We start from the raw sequence: 17,033 nt of genomic DNA on the forward strand, positions 1-17,033 counted from the left end.
GAGAACTCAGGAAAGAACAAACAATCTAGACAAGAGTATTTGGAAGAAAGTAACAACTGTGGTAAATGTCACAGAAAACTTCAGCACCTACGAATTACTGGGATTTGGAGCCAGGAAAATGCTAACTGTAAAAAATGAATGATTGCACCTAGAGAGATACAAGACAACCTCAGCAGCAGATGACGTACTTGCAGCAAACAGAAATATCCGATATTTTCATAAAATATATTCCTCTTCATAATATCTTCCATGAACAGAGGAGACTTTGGAGGCTTTTCAGAAGGCCCCAGGCATACGAGTACAGAACACAAAATGTTATTACGACCAGATTTCTCTTTTGCTTCCTGAATTGTAAGGCACTAAATCAATTCCATAGATTGTAATAAATTACAGATCCTCAGGTTACAGGAATTTAAACCGGGCATGCGAAAGGAAATCTATCAAGCTAAAAATGCATAATGAGAATTTGCAAATGAAAGATTAAAATATTAACTAACTTCAAATTTTGGTAATTTACATATTATGCACAGCAACTGTGTTTCCAAAACACGGGAAGCATGAAAGCCAAGAGGCGTAACAAAATTGTATTAGCGCTGTATGCAGACATCTGGGTACAGACTGAAGTCAGCTACAAAGATATCAGAGACACTGCAAACATGACAATGCTGTTAACAGCCAACGCATCTACAGTACCCTGGTGTGGTTTATATACTTCGGTTTACGTATAAACATACCATGTTTCTTCATGTTAGAAAGAGAGAACGGAAATTAAAATGCAGCACAAGCTGATGAAACACATAAGATCCACTCTAACAATGTTGTCTATGTGTCAGTGTCATTTAACAGGACCACATAATTTCAATAACCCATATTTAAGAACAGATGATCTGAAAATTGTACATCCACTCATCTGCTAGGTGAGCAAAAGATGCCCACATCTGCTCTGTGATGCTACCATAAGTGATGGTGGATATGTAGTAGAGCTACAAAGTGGAATTTTAAGAGCAGTGATAGCAGCAACAACATGTTACTTCATTACTACTTTTGGAAAGTATGACTACTCAGTTTAAGTCTAAAAATGCTCTGTGTCACCTCTGCGTTTCCCAGTTTCTACCTACACATTCTTAACAGACTGTTATTTGTAGAAAGTCATGAAATGCAGACACTTCTGGTGTATTTCAGGAGGAAATGGAAACTCCGTGATCGCAGTACTGTTCACAATGGTGGCTAGCTGTCCCCATCATAAACGTGCAGTCTCGAGAACGGCAGTCCATATTACACGTACATTCTTACGCTCTCTACCGAACTTTTATAAATCCAAGAATTCAAAACAAAAGCAAAATGAACAGAAAACTAAAATCTACCAGTTTTCCACAAACTACTCAAAAGCTATATACACCAATAAAGGTTCTTACACTGCATATGCTGTGCCATGACCCAGTTGTGGAGCAGCCTGTAGTTCTCCACGGACCCCTTTACCATTTCCACCAACAAGTCATAAGCAGCAGCCCTTGAAGAATGTGACTTGCATTTTGGCTGCTGTCTATCTTTCAAACTTGGCAGCAAGAACAGAAGATTGAAGATGTCTCTCAGAAACTCCTGTAAAACAGTTCAATCGGCATATTTAGCAGTTTGAACACATTCTTAAAAGAAAACAGTCATGTATTGACAATCTTCTAGAAACTTCTATAGACTTTCTAGACCTCTGTCATTTACAAAACTTGCTGATTTGCATACAAGTTCTGAATTACAAATTTCAACAACTTACTTTATACTACATAATGTGCACTGTAACCATATTATAGCCTAAAGAGAAATATGTCCACTGAAAAAATAACAACAAATTATGCTCGATTCATGATTGATAGTTTGACAAACACATGTATTTTTAGTAACTTTAAGACTAGTTTCTCATAGGGAAAGACGAAAGACAGCACATAACCTTAATCACTCTACTCGTTTTATGAATCACAATCTTAAAACATGCATTATGTTATGTACTATGCATACTGTAAATGTGTTTCTGTATTGTTTCATGTTTGGAGTATTTGCGGAACTGTAAGAGGCACAAAGCAGAGCTGTACTAAGTCAGGTTGCCTTTGGATGGTAAATGACAGTATGTAATACATATTTATTTTTACTATCCCAGATTTATACACTAAAAAAAAAATGGACGGATCTTTCTAAATTTCAGTACCTTCTTTCTATGTAGCCAATTTGATTTAATAAACTTAAACCAGAAGTAAAATATTAAAAGGATAACAAAAAAAAGGTCTGTATAGGTCTGTAAGAACAGGTGGTCACACTCTTCCACAACTACATCTTCAAAGTGCTGAATGGTGAAAAGGCTTTCCTCCACCTTTCAGCTATGAAGTGAACATTACTCGTTAGTCATTTAAGTGGTATAATGAGAGACCATGACAGAAGAAATTGAACAGAATTCATAAAGCAGTATTTCAACAAATTTCCTTACACAACCAGCAATTCATGTGCACACTTTATGTCTAAGGTTGATGATAGCCTACACATCATCGCTTCTGTAAAGTGCCTGCAATCTTAACAAACTGTATTTAATCATTAAGTCGTATCGGTAGTGTATCATTTCAGTTGTCTACATAATCAGACACTAAACCCTCTACCTCTTCAGGATTTTGATTGCTTTTTTTCCCCCAGTGATACCTTCTCAAATTTTTTTTTAGGGCCAGAATTCTTACCCCATTTGTAGAGCACAGGCTACCAATCCAGCTACCATACTTCATTCTACATTTTCTACACTATAATTAAAAAAATTACCTTCCTGAACCTCCCCATTCAGGTATGTTCAGTTAAGAAGCCTTTTAATATTTCAAAGCAGGCTCTGCTGTAAAAATCTAACTAAATTCTGAATATTTCAGAAAATGGCCTTCTGCAGAGTACAGAGCAAAATTGCCATAAAAAGCATTATTGCAGTGTACGAGGAGATTCCTGTAGTCCTAATATAAAAATCTTACAACCTGGGTCTTATGTTTATAGCCAAATAATACAGAGGGGTCTTCTCCTGGCTAGTATAGTTAAAGTTCTTCCAGATTTCTCCACACTTTGAAGAAAGAAAATGCATAAAATTAAAAATAGGTAGATACCTAGTTTCTTGGTGGTTAGCCTGTATCAGGAGTGCTTGCAGGGTAGCAGTCCAATTCCTTTTCATTCCTAAGCTAATTGGCAGGCATAGATGATGGCAGCTCATCAGCAGACCAGGTGCATCTACTAAATGGAGTTTCAGACTGTGCTTTCAGCTGCAGCCTAGCACTGTGCAGCAGGCTTTTTTCCAACAGGTGTTTTAACACACAAGCCACCTTAAGGTGTCCCAGACTAGAAAAGCAGTAACTTCAGAGAGATCTGAATTTATCTTTTCCTGATTAACATTCTCAACCTTGTATTTCTGCTGACTGAATTCTGACACATTGGACCAGGGAAGAAAAGAATGCTATAGATGATTTTACTCAGAGGCTAAACGCAAACCCTCAAACTTGTTAAAAGTATGTATCTCTACAATCAAAATGGCCTTAAGATACACCTCTCTAATGAAGATGTGCTAGCCAGTATAAGTTAAAAAAATGTATTTTTGTCTACCTAGTGTAGAATAAGGTAGGCAGTGATTATCTATAAAAGACATCAGAGAAGGTACACCAAATAGTCATTGCTGTCAAAAGATGTGAGCTTTAAAAGTTTGACAATATTTGCTGAACAACAGTTTTGTTTACGTAGTAAGAGAAGGAATCTGTAGGGAAAAAAAGGCACAGCAGAGCTTCAGAATCCTCTGGGAAAGTCTAAACTATCTTCAGTATTTGCCAGTGTATTTTCCTGGATATTTTTTCATCAGCCTTTGCTCAGAGGGAAGCACGTGGTTTCACAATCCTGTTCTATTGCATTGAACACAACACAAAACTCTTCACTACTGCACTTCATAATATGCAGTTAATAAGCATTCTTAATTGTACATAGAATTAAAAAAATTAATACTAGATCATGACTTAGTCTCAGAAAATGTACCAAGTCCCTGTCTCTTAGCAAAGCCGAATTATTTTTGAGAAGTTTGTTGTGGATACTGCTCTGTTCACATTCATCCACTTTTCAAATCAAATTTCTGGCATCCCTGTGATACATGCAATGTACTTTAGGATTCTGTATAGTATCACTCCTCTCTATTTAAGCTTCCCTTTCATTTTCTTCTTACACTTCTCATATCTAAGCTACACAAATCTGTTATTTGCACACCTTTGTATACCCCATACTGTACTCTGCAAACTGAATTCTTGCTCTAATTTCACCTGCAAGCTCTCCATACTTAAAAAACACTTATTTCAGGAGAATTACATAGCAGTAGTCTTTCAAAATGCTGTCAGCAATGTAACTTTATGTTGGGTAGTGCACAATGTGAACTCTATTAAAACTTGTGGACAGTGTAATTATCTTCAGGGCCACTTTATGGTAACAGAGACACTAAACAGACAGGATATATACAACATCATTGGATACAGGGGGACTATTTTCCTGGTGAAACCTCACTAAAGATCCAATCATAAGCTTAGTAAAGTCTACAGAAAAAAAAACATCAGCTGAAATCAGCTTTTACACAATGAAGTTTTGTATATTTTTAGACAATGTGGCCCCGAAACACAAAGTAGAAATTTTTTAGCAACTTCCTCTGCCTAGCCACTCTCCCATCTTACAAGCATAGGTGGAACGTAATATTCTTGTAAAAGGTATCATCCCCCGCGCAGATCTGGAGCTTAAAAGCTACTTTGAAATCACAACTGTCCCATGATATGATCAAAAAGCAGCTGTTGTTAATGACTTAAACCAATTAATGCTGATCAATATTAAAAATTTTTAAATAACAATAATAATAAATGAAATGGAGAACAAAATAAATGAAAATAAATAAAATTTCTAGGAAGTAAGGCCTAAGGCTAGAAATATGATATATTGAGCCCTGCAATCAAAATGGGGTAAAAAAGGTGAAATGAAGAAATTGTAGTGACAAGAGATGACACTATTTTGATCTCTTCGTGATCCTGTGTCCTTTTCTTACCTGGCCTTCGCGAGAAAATTTAAAGGGTGGTTTGTGCTTAATAACGCTTGTTGCAAGACGAAGTAGTCCTGTGAGTCCATCATCTTCTATATTACCATCCTGATGGTCAAGGATTTCTCTGCTATATATACACATATATACAAAAGAAGTATTAAAATTCTGTCCCACTAGCAAAAAATACAATGCAACTTACAAGTAAAATTACTGCCAGCAAACCTTACCTCCGAATGCAGTCAGCAAGATGTCTTGCTAGTGCATCTAAATCAAGCAGTGTCGTCTGATTAAAATCAAAGAAAATGGAATATAAATAGAAAATAATTATGTACTTCATGAATTACCACTTATAAGCCTGGTCTGAAACTATGGTTATGCTTTTGGCGGAATTTTGTTATAGCACATAGAAAAACAGACAATTAAAACTCATCTTTCATATATGTTTGCAACAATGTTTTAATACGTTTTTATAAATGGGATGAAACTTTGCTGCACCATTAAAATGAAGTAATTTATTCTTTCACTTCTAGATCCCACAAATACACTCTTCCATACTGAAAAAAGCAGAATAGTACTATTTTAAAGAGAAATGTTTGTTACTTCTCACAAGAATGCACACTTTGTCGTCAGAAGATTGACAAGTCCCATTAGCATCTCTTGGTTGAGCAACATGCAGAAGACGTAGGCAGAACTGTAGCCTAGCTAAGAGATTCAATTATAAAACAGAAATGGAAGGAAACTGAGCAGAGGAACAGGAGGGGTAAGCAACATTTTTGCCTCTCCTGGGAACATCCAGAGTCAGGAGAGGACAAGACTCTTCCATTCTGGAGAAACCAGGATTCAGGCTTTACCTTCCTTTCCCTCCCACGCTCCTGCCACAACACTGAGAATGAACTAGACAGATTATGCATGTAGGGCCACCAGCCAGCACAAGCAGTTTGTACAAAAGGTACCTTTGTGAGGAAGTCGTGAATAAGTTTCCTAACCTGCACTAGGTGCCTGTTAACGGACATATTTTCCTCTTTCAGCTTTAGTCAAATACTTGATTACCTCCTCCTTAGACTGCATTGAAATTATCAAAGGTGAATCTCACGAGACAGTTACAGTATTCCCAATGTCTGTTACCATCACCTACGTTCACACTCTTTGTGTATGATACCCACTCCCCTTCTTGACTCTACAGGTTCAGTATCTGAAGCTTCCTTTAGCCAAGAGCTACTGAATACACATGAGAGTAGGGAAAGCTAGGATCTAGGAAAGATCCAAGAGCTGTTCACATCAGTGCACCATCTCTTAAGTAAAAATGTCTCATACTAAAGTAAAAATGGCCTGAACACCCAAATTCAAAAAAGGAAATATGCATATGAATGCAAAGCAAAACCTACCTGACTTGCATCTTTGACATGTATGTTATCAATCAGTTTGCACAGCAGCCAAAAATATTCCTTACAACCTGGTCGCAGCACTGTTTCTTCTTCGTAATCCTCTATCTGTGAAAAGAAATTGCTTTTGTTCTGAAGTACATCAGACAAAACAACAGTGTATTACAAAAACGTAGTAAACACAGTAACTGTTACAAGACTATTACTTTCTTCAAGTCCCTATTTAAGATAATCCAAGACAAGAACAGTCTATTTTACAACAGTAACAGTGCATGTTCTATTTTCCTTCTGTACTATTTATTAATGTTCTTGAAAGATTGTCAAGGTGATCTGCCAAGACCCTTAAAAAAGAAATTACAATAGTATTGACTCCATCCTACCCACTGCAATTTGCAAAATGTTCAGTATTAGACTAGACAAAACTTGAGAAACTTTGGCTGAACACAACTTTGGTTGCGTGTATATATATATATATATACACACATATATGTACGTGTATATATATATTAACTTTGGTTAATACAACTAACTTTAAACTCTTCTGAAAATGAGTAAATGCAAAATCTTCTGTAGATTGTTTTAACTTTTTTTAAAAATATCAGCAGTTTGAAACGAAAGCAGACTTAAACTGAATGAACCACTCTCACCTGAATTCAAATGCCACGCAGGGTCAAAAGAATAATTGCCTGACAGACTCAAAATCTGGGTTCACACTTTGCTGCCATACAAGTCCGTACAAGTGCTCTCCTTCGGATCTAGCCACATCAGCTGAACTCAGCACAGCCTCCCCCGCTATGCATTGCTACGTCTACAATTCCCAATTTGCTTTAGGCAAAATCATCCACGTTAGTTCAAACCAGCTCTATTAACCTGCACATATTAACAGTGAGAACCTCTCCCAACACAGCTTTGACAGCATCCACAGAATCTCTTCTGTTTAGTAGAGCTGCGAGGACAATAACACTCCAATAGAAAACCAGCAGCAATTGACTGGGGCACAATGACATTCAGCCCCAACAAAGGGTACCCCTGCACACATAAAACAATGTACTGATTTATTTATGAACTTAACTACATTTTAAAAGGAAATCAAGGCATATATTGAAAACACAACCATTATTCCCTAACTGTGTTATGTGGACACTAAAACTCCAGAACAAGAGGACTTCCTAAATGCTATTCTGCATTTCTCCAAGCACAGGCAAGCTCTAAATTACTGTAGTGTCACAGCTTTAACTATTTTTGTGAAGTTTCTGGAAGCATGTAAGGCAGAAATCTTAGTATCTCAGTGTAACAGAAACGGTACGTCAGACATAAAGATAACATGCTATCATTTTACCTTTTAAATTAAGAAAAGTAAGTTTAAATAGAACTTTGATAAAGTCTTGTAATTTCTTAAATTCTTACCCGGATCGGTTTCAGAGCTTGAGCATCAGGGAGAAATTTTAATAATGTTGATGCAGCCAGCAGCAGAAAGGATCGATTAATTGAGTCTCCCCCATCCAGACCAGAAAGAGATAATTTGTATAAACCATTGCAAGACTCATGGCGAACAGCAGTCTTCATGAAAAATAAAGGAATTAAATTATTACATACAATATCTAGAAGACTTTTTTCATTTGTTGACTTTTCTTTCATACATACATAGTAAATTCCTCTCATAATATCTACCATGTTATCAAGGTAGAAAATGTTTTTCAAAAAACATGTATTAGAAATAACACACATTTAAATTACTTACAGAAAAATGCAAAAGAGACCATGCTAACAAAAAAGCTGTTTTTTCTGCGCCCCTTTAGTAAAAATTACTGAACTAGCCAGTTACTAAAAGAGAAAATATCACATCTGGGCAAATTAGGGAAATCTGTGTTATGCTGGAACTTACACTGACTGTTTCCTAAGTATACGGTTAATTTCTTGAATTTCACTAGAAGAATTATTTTCTTCTTTCTTTTATTCTTTTCTTAAGAAAAACATCCACAGACTATCTCTAAACCAGCCTTGGAAGTTTGCGCTCTTTCTTTTCCAGGTTTTTTAGATGGAGTCAGCCCATAAACTTTTTGTGTGCTTGAGTAATAAAGCAGCAGAAAATAATTACCACATCATGTCCGTATTGCACCTTTAAGCAATAACTAGTAAATACAAAACTTTTCTGCTATGGATGTATTTATGCAATTTTCAAGTTTTTCTTACATCAGGAAAAATTACTTAAAGCTAAGCAAAGGTTCAGTAATAAAACTTTTATATCAACTCCCATTCACCTCATTTTGAAAAATTACGAAAAACATAATGGGAGAAGTACATTTAGACTAATCCATGTTAGACAGCATCACCCAGAAACTTCAACAGACTACAATGAATAACTACCTTCAAACAAAAGCCAACAACAAAGACAAGAGTTTATAAACTGGCCTGCAATCAACCACAAATGTGCCTTCTTACAAGGTATTTTAATTACAACTGATTACTTCTTAAACAGGATTGCAAGTAATTGAGTCAGATCCTGCCTACTTTTAGCAGAAATAACATGTTTTGAATTTAATGGCAGCTTGAAACCAAAGTTAATCTTGTTCCATATCATGCACTAATTAGTAACGCAATAACCTCTCCTTTAACATACCTCTGGAATAAGAAGGGTAAGTTTCTTTAGCCAGTCTTGCAAATGATCACTGTCCGCCAGACTGGATTTCACCAAGGAACAGCAGTGAGCCCAACTCACCAAGAGCCACATTGAATAATGAGTGACTGAAAAACGATTAAATAAATCACACTGTAACTAACAGAATAGGCTTTTTAGGTTGAAGAGTCACGCAGTTCTAGCACATATACATTTATGTCAGTTATACTAACATACAAGACTAAATCCTTACCGGCACATAAGATATAACCTAAACTCAGAATTTTACCAATACCCTTACTAAATACCGACTGTTGCACTAGTGATGACACTTAAATTAGACTACTCTAAGTACTACCAATCTGGGGCACAATCCTTTCCTGCATCTCTACTTCTTAAGCAGCGAGCTGGTACTTTGCTAATGGGTCGCATCATGTCTTAACATGAACATTTCCCTGGACTAACTAGTGTATCTGCTCCTTTCTTCTTAACAGCTAAAAGTAAGACTTCAGTAGGTGATACGTAGAGTTAACTGAGAATTCAAGTTCATAGACATTAATATCCAAAAGGCAAAACAAAGTGGCAAATCTGAAGACAATGTATAAGCCCAGGAGGACATACCTATATTTATGCATGCCTATGCTGTACTTTTGACAATTACTTTGATACAGCCTTAATCTGACACAGGTCATTTAGACTTTTTGTAAGAAGCCTCCACAGGAGGGATAGACGGGGGAGCTCCAAGGAATGCTGGACCCAGCATGATTTCTGTAAACCAGAATAAAGGTCCTTGTTGCTGACTCTATTATGGTGTTAATAGATGCTGCTCTTTGGAAGATAAGAATTACAGCTGATTTTCCAATCGAAACCAGCTCTTCTGGAGATGAAGGCTGCTACAGTACAACATTTCATTTCATATAAAACCATTTCCAGAGAAGGAGAGCCAGGCAAGTCATCTGGGACCTCTCTGTGTATTCCAACCTAGGTTATAACAGCCCTCACACTACCAAGGAACACAATTTTACAGCGTTCTAATGGTGGAATAAATCAAACATGTAAGTTGTTACGTTCAGTATGTTTTCACTACTATTAGTTCACGACATAAAGCTATTTTGCAGCACTAACCTTCATGTCTTGATCTGTGATCAGACTGAGCTTTCAACACCCTGAACAGGAAGAAGATAAAGTCGTTTGCACTTTATCACAGAACATAACAGATTATCACTTAGAAATACAAGTACACACAAATAACAACACAGTTACTCTTAAATACCCACTAAGAAAGCTAAAATTTTAATCTTAAAAGGATTCAGTTCTTGCAGGATTCAAAATTAGCAACAACAATAAAACTATGGAAATCTTCAAGTCACCACCTTAAAGCTGTACTGACTACAAGACAAAAAGTCAAGAAAAAAACACCCACAACCTCTTTATTTCATATAAAAAAGAGGATGTAAAACAGAACTAAGAACTGGCCCATACAGAAGAAAGCTAGTGTTCTTCATAAAGAACCGCACTTCAAACAAACATTTGCAAAATTTATAAACAAATTTTTAATGTTTGTATTTATTTACTTAGATTTTTATAAATTGGAATAAAAGGTTATGAGACCAAAAACCTACTATATTTTTAAAAATATGCCTGCAACTCCACTAGAGGTTAAAGTCAGGCACATTTGCAGACTTCACTGGAAATGCTCTGAACGTCCTTACCAAACTTTTTAAAATATGGTAAAACACACCATCCATTACTTGGAATCCAGTGATTCTACAACACCAAATGTAACAAAAACCCTTGACCTCCCCACCATTAGTCCAACTGTCACGATGCAGTCTCAAACAGAATTGCTTTTCGCAGGACAAAAGGCAAAAAGGATGAAAATCTCTTAAGAGCCCATTTCTGAAGGTAAAATTTTGCCTTCAGTAGAGGTACACTCGCTAAAACAGCAAGGGTAATTTCAGCAGTAATAAGCTAACGTTATTAGGATGGGGAAAAAATAAGTCAAAACTGGCAAATGGCTAAACAATTTAAAAGTCAATTTATCCTTCATGTTGCCTTGAAATTGAGACTGCTAATGGCTACAGAAAGAACAAAGTAGTTTTGGCATGAGAATTTATGACAGCATACCCTACATTGTTTGTTGCTCTATGCCGTATACCCTGACCATTGAAAGGTCTGGCCACTCTCCTCCCTCTCACTCCTGCTATAAGGACAGGATAACTGCCAGAAGAGGTGACTAAGAAAAGCAAGTCTAATGCCTACAGACCTAAATTTCTGACATGAGTGTTAACAGGGACTACAACTCAAAGAGCTAGCTATTTAGAGAAGTGATGCAAACGTGTACACTTGATTAGCTTTATTACAAAAATAAAAAGATATTGTACCTAGGTGCCAAGTTGTCATATGTATAAGCAACTGACATAAGTCGCTGAATCAAACTGGTTCCCTGGACAAGTACAAGAAACACCTTTAAAAATTGAAGTCAAAAGAAAAAAAAAAACAACAGTTAATATAACAACAAGCTTTTTGATCTGCTTTTAAATTATACACACTGTGTGAATCTAAAACAAACCCACCTGTGTAGAGGGAGGAAGAAAACACAAATCACAGCACCTCCATCGTTAAAACTTGTATTGTTTTTTATTAAAGCAGATTGAAAATCCTGTGTTTCACTGACCAAGTCTAGATGCTAAAAATTCATTCTATTTCTCTAAGACAATTTCACTGAATAGAAAAATCAACTCTTTATTCAATCCTTTTAGTAAAAACACAGTATTCTTTGTTAAAAGCATAGACTATTCACTTCCTTTTAAAAATCTTAGCCTTGAGGAGACAGGGTTGAGGATAAGCTTGAATATGTAAATCTTGCACATCTCCCTGATTAACACATTTTATTGACTATACACTCACTTAAATTATTCATCTTTAGCAAACCTGACAAGCTACACAGAATTTTAGAATTAAAGTTTGAAGAAAGTCTTTTAAAATATTTAGACAGCAAATCCACTGCAATCAGAAATACTGATCAATTGACAATTAAAAATTTAAAACCCGTTATAGAAACTGGTTGCAGCATTTACACACAGCCAATGTTAAAAATGTAATGCATTTGATAATTTCCCTGTATCATAGTAGCTTTGGCAATTTAGGGACCATTTGTTGTCAAAAATACCTAATACTTATTGAATAGTTAAGGTTTTTCCATGTGTAGCAATGACAAATAGAAAGTTCAGCTTCACCTCACAGTTCAGATCTACACTTTGTGGCAACCACAGCTGGTCCTGAGCCCAAGAGCAATCAATTTACAGTGAATGCATCTCTGATGCCAAAATACTGTATTTGCTTAGTAGGAAGGTTTACAGGTTTAGTTTACATAAACATAAAGTTTACGTTTACCGTACACTCACTCAGACGTCCTTAGTACAGTAAGTTATTTTAGTGTTTACTAAAGGAATATAAAATGGATTTAGTGAGGATGGGGACAGCCCATATAACAGGTTATCACAAAAAAAAAGGGAGTCATTAATTTAGAAAACAAAACCTAAGAAAGAGGGATAAAGCACTGGAATTCTGAATTCCCGATTCACGTGCTCATCACAGACAAAAACTTTTAGTTCCGCCTTTTAAAACTGCCCGGTTTAAAGCAACTAAAATTCTTTTTACATCAGAATAACATGTGGGATGTAGATTAGTATTAGTAACTTTTCCAGTATATTATTTTATTACCAAAATAAAGGCTTCACACAACAAAGGAGTAATTTTTCCAAAGTTCACAAAATGGACACATTGTTTATCTCTTACCTCTGTTAAACGAGGTATATGAAGGCCCTTTGCATGGTCACTTGCAGTCTTCCTTGATTTGCCTGGCCATGTTCTTTTTCTGTGACTCTCTGCTATACCAGACCAGGCAAAGACATCATGGTAAGCTAAATCCAGATCTGAAGGGTCAACTGCAAACTGGCATATCAGCTTCAGCAAGCAAGCGAGACAGTCTAGCTGCCACTGTGAATAACAAGAAAATGAAATTGCATTTTTTCAGGGATTTATTTTACAAACTATTCTACACCTACTACAGAATTTGAAATGAAAAAGCTTAAGTAAGGTATACAGGATAAACAGCTAGAACTAACCGGCAAAACCTCACCAGAACAGACAGTAAAGAGGAAGGGTTTTAAAAATCCTTATTTATAACAAAAATATTTTCATGAACTAGCCCTATTAACAGGGGCGTTCAAGACATTCTATTATTCAGTGCAGGAAATAACACAAAGGAAATCGTACAGGAGTTAAGCTCAACAGTTAAGCCCCTGTCCTTCATTGTATTCAACTATAGCACAGGGTATAAAGTATGGTTTAAAGAAGTGCTTTCAGGTTGAATATATTTAACCACACAGAGACAATAAATACTAGTTAAAAAATAACATTTTGTATTGTAACGTCTCTTGTTTGATGAAAACTACTGATACATTTAGTAAATCTTGATTTAATAATCAATTTTCATGGCTTCCAGCTCTGTGGCTATGACCATTATGACAGTAAATTAACAAAACTAGAGCACCATGTCACAGCAACACATGAAGTCAGCTGTCTAGCACCCATACACGCATAAGTCAGGACTCTAAGACTCTTGGTTGCAGAATCTGTCACTATTTTCACCATGCTGTGAGCACTTTCTGGGCAGACCAATAAAAGCAAACAAACTTACTTTTGTTTATGTACTGAATAGACAGAATGGGCATTTCTTTCTAATATTGAAACAATTTTAGAACAAATACCTCAAAATCAGTTAAAAAACTATCAAATTTTTAATAAAAAGTATACCTGGCTTCTATTCAGCATTTCAGGAACTGTCACCAGTTTCATACATACATGTGCATGCTTGTTCACGTATATCTTTTTATGTACATATGACTCAGAGCTTGAGATATTTCATTTTTTTTTTAATTAAATGCCACAGAATTGAAAATAAAAGGGAAAAATTGCTAATAAAAACTTTTCATTACAGTATGACTTCAGCTCAAACTAATAACAGAACTGTGATGACAAAAACATTATATAAGAACGATTAATAATAACATTCATTATTGAAAAGTGTCTTTAATAACACAGCAGCCACAATGCTACCACTTTTGTCTCAGTGGTAACAAGGGGAAATGGTATTTCTTGGCCTCTTCAGAGGGAAAGACAATTAACAGATTACCGATTTAAAACAGACTATAATGAAAGCTTCCTAATAGCAACCTTCCCTAAAATAAGTCCAAAAAAGCAAAAAATAAAGTACACCCTTCTTGTTTGGCAAATTTTGACTTTTTTAAGGAAGCGTGATATGCAATAGTTATATCAATGCAGTTGCAATCATCGCTAAAGATGAAGCCCAGTTTTTTTTCTCTGAGGTGTTCCCATGATCTACAAATTTACATTCCAGGACATAGGATTTTTTAAGACTGGACAAAAAATTAAACCAAAAATACATAGAAAAATACAAAGGCTGGTTTTAAAATGCAAAAAAAGCAGAAGTGTGAAGACTTTTTCAAAAAGAAAATAAATTCTTCTAGGAATATAAAATATTCAAGAAAAAGATGCTATTGCACAGACTCTGGTGGCTTCAACTACAGAATTCATTAATTTACTGCAGAAAAGTAACTATAACAAAGGTGGAAAGTAATGAAAGTCTTTACAAATGAGAGTTATGCTATTCTGGAGAAAAGGAGTGAATCAACACCTACCACAGTCCATGATTCCCGTTCTTTAGGCTCTAAGATTCCAGAATTGAAAATTTCTAGCAACTGTTGGAGCCCTCCAGCAGCAACAAACTGTAAGTATATTATGGTACCAATGTGAAAATAAAAACCCAAATACAGAAATATCACTAAGTTCAGTTAGATACCAATCTAAGCTTCATACATAAATAAATAATGAGAAACTATTCATCTGACTATTTTATGAAAACCAAAAGAAATAGTTGTACACAACTATAACAAATTTACAGGCCTGCTAACAGAAAAACCTTAAAACATTATACCTAAATTTGAGATCAAAACCTCTTACTATCCATTTCGTTTTTTTAAAAAACTATGTAAGGTATCACAGAATACTGTAGGAAAATCAAACCTTGCAGCTCCATGTGTTTTTACTGTTTTCTATTTGATCTTCACTCGAATCATCTGAGTCTGGGTAAAGATCGCTGTAACTTCCCTGAAGATAAACAAGACCAATTCATTGTAAAAACAGGTGAAGAATTAAAATGCTATTACTCATCAATATGTACTTTGGTTCAGAGAGAAAAACATCTATATCTGCACAATTACCGTAGATTCACGTCTTATTCTCCTGTTGGGCTTTCCCAAAGCTTCAATAATTTCCAGGGCATACAAAAGTTTATGGGCACTTTTTATTCGCAGAAGATCCTTCCAGTTAAAGCCATCATTCCCCTTAAAAGATGATAAAGACACAAAATAATTAACACACTTACATGTAATGCTGATCTATCCAAAAAATGCACGGAGAGGCAGGAGAGGATTTTTAAAGCAACACAGACTGTTTGGTTTTCAATTTTATGTTATTTTAAATCAGACAATTTCAAGCATATATTTCTATACATGATTAACAATCTGAATAACGTGTATTCACTGATGGAATTTGAGTAAACCTCCAATATTATCATAAACTAAGGTATGCACAAGTACAGGAAGCCAAATGCTATACTCTAAATTATAACTTCCATGAAAATTTTGATATATGTGTCCATAAAGATCTGTAATATCTAAAAACTGTTAATATGTAATTTCAACAATTTTAAAAGAGGCAAAATTTTCATCTATAGGGCAAGAAAACAGCTAGGTAAGTACCCACGTTTTGAACTTATAGAAGACAGTACAGAAGGATTATACTATCACAACTCCCATAATGTTGAAGCAAAGCTGCAGATGAAGAAACTGCTGTTTCAATTCAAACCAGAAGATTGTGACAATCAGTATTGACTACTCATTTATTGAATCATTTCTTAAAAGGAATCATAAAAACAAACTTCAGGAACTAGGCTGACATCTCTGTTTAGTTTAATTTCAAAAGAATCACCTAAGGTTTGTTTATTAGGTTTACTTGTGTCTCAGCACACTTAACATACTTACCATTAAACATTCCTATTTGAGGAAAATTCAACTAAAACAGTAGACCCTAAAACATCCGCGTGTAAAAAAGATAAACATGTAAAACAAACATTTTTTGTTCACCTGCTCATCTGAAATATTCTGGAATGCCTGCAACATATTAGGGCACGTTGGCAGAAGCATTAGCAGTTCCCAGACACGTCTGGATAAATTTTCTGCATGGAGATGGAGTTCTTCACACCTTGCACTCTGACAAACCATAGAACACCATTCTTATTGTGAACTTAATTGTGAAAATAAGATTTCAAAGACCACAAATATATTTATTTTTAATTAAGAAGCTGTTTCCATCTAATGTAAATCCATAAATAGAACATGATAGTTGAAGTCTCACTGAAACTAAGTTATATACAAGAAACTAAGTTATATTATCTTTAGAGCTTAAGTTATATTATCTTTAGAGCTTATCACATATTTTGAAATGTGAGCGTAAATAAAACTTAAAAATAAATAACTGGTTTGAATATACTAGTGGTTATTTCGTTTCCCACAAGCTAATGATGCCATGTAACACAAAGATTGAGTTTTTGCAATACAACCTTTACAAAACCTTTCCTCAAGCCAATTCCCATTATCAGTCACGACATCTATTCAACTAATCAAGATTCTTTCTTAATTACTGTTTTGTAGCTTCTACAATATTTAGAACATTTAAAACATATCAGAACAATGTTGTTAAGAAAATCAGAAAAACCATGATAATGATTTCACCCTAAACGAGATATGAATATACAGACAATAAGCATATCTAGCAATTGGACAGAGTACAAAGGAAGTAAGCTAGACAGGAAAAATAGATC

General features: G+C 35.2%; 1 protein-coding gene across 9 annotated transcripts in view; it reads right to left on the reverse strand.

The window, feature by feature from the left end:
• USP34 (ubiquitin specific peptidase 34) overlaps positions 1-17,033 on the reverse strand; it is a 137,059-nt gene that overhangs the window by 43,040 nt on the left and 76,986 nt on the right. For 8 of the 9 annotated variants that reach the window (XM_055816227.1, XM_055816223.1, XM_055816224.1 and 5 more), the window contains 13 exons: positions 16,297-16,422; positions 15,373-15,495; positions 15,176-15,259; positions 14,791-14,877; positions 12,866-13,066; positions 11,449-11,531; positions 10,190-10,230; positions 9,068-9,192; positions 7,855-8,007; positions 6,451-6,555; positions 5,293-5,348; positions 5,072-5,192; positions 1,416-1,599 (listed from right to left, as the gene is read on the reverse strand). In XM_055816227.1, the coding sequence (XP_055672202.1) occupies positions 1,416-1,599; positions 5,072-5,192; positions 5,293-5,348; positions 6,451-6,555; positions 7,855-8,007; positions 9,068-9,192; positions 10,190-10,230; positions 11,449-11,531; positions 12,866-13,066; positions 14,791-14,877; positions 15,176-15,259; positions 15,373-15,495; positions 16,297-16,422 (1,489 nt within the window). The remainder of the gene's footprint in view (positions 1-1,415; positions 1,600-5,071; positions 5,193-5,292; positions 5,349-6,450; positions 6,556-7,854; positions 8,008-9,067; positions 9,193-10,189; positions 10,231-11,448; positions 11,532-12,865; positions 13,067-14,790; positions 14,878-15,175; positions 15,260-15,372; positions 15,496-16,296; positions 16,423-17,033) is intronic. The other variant, XM_055816222.1, reaches the window with a different exon arrangement.

Source organism: Falco peregrinus, chromosome 11, assembly GCF_023634155.1.
Source record: "Falco peregrinus isolate bFalPer1 chromosome 11, bFalPer1.pri, whole genome shotgun sequence".
NCBI classification, from domain to species: domain Eukaryota; kingdom Metazoa; phylum Chordata; class Aves; order Falconiformes; family Falconidae; genus Falco; species Falco peregrinus.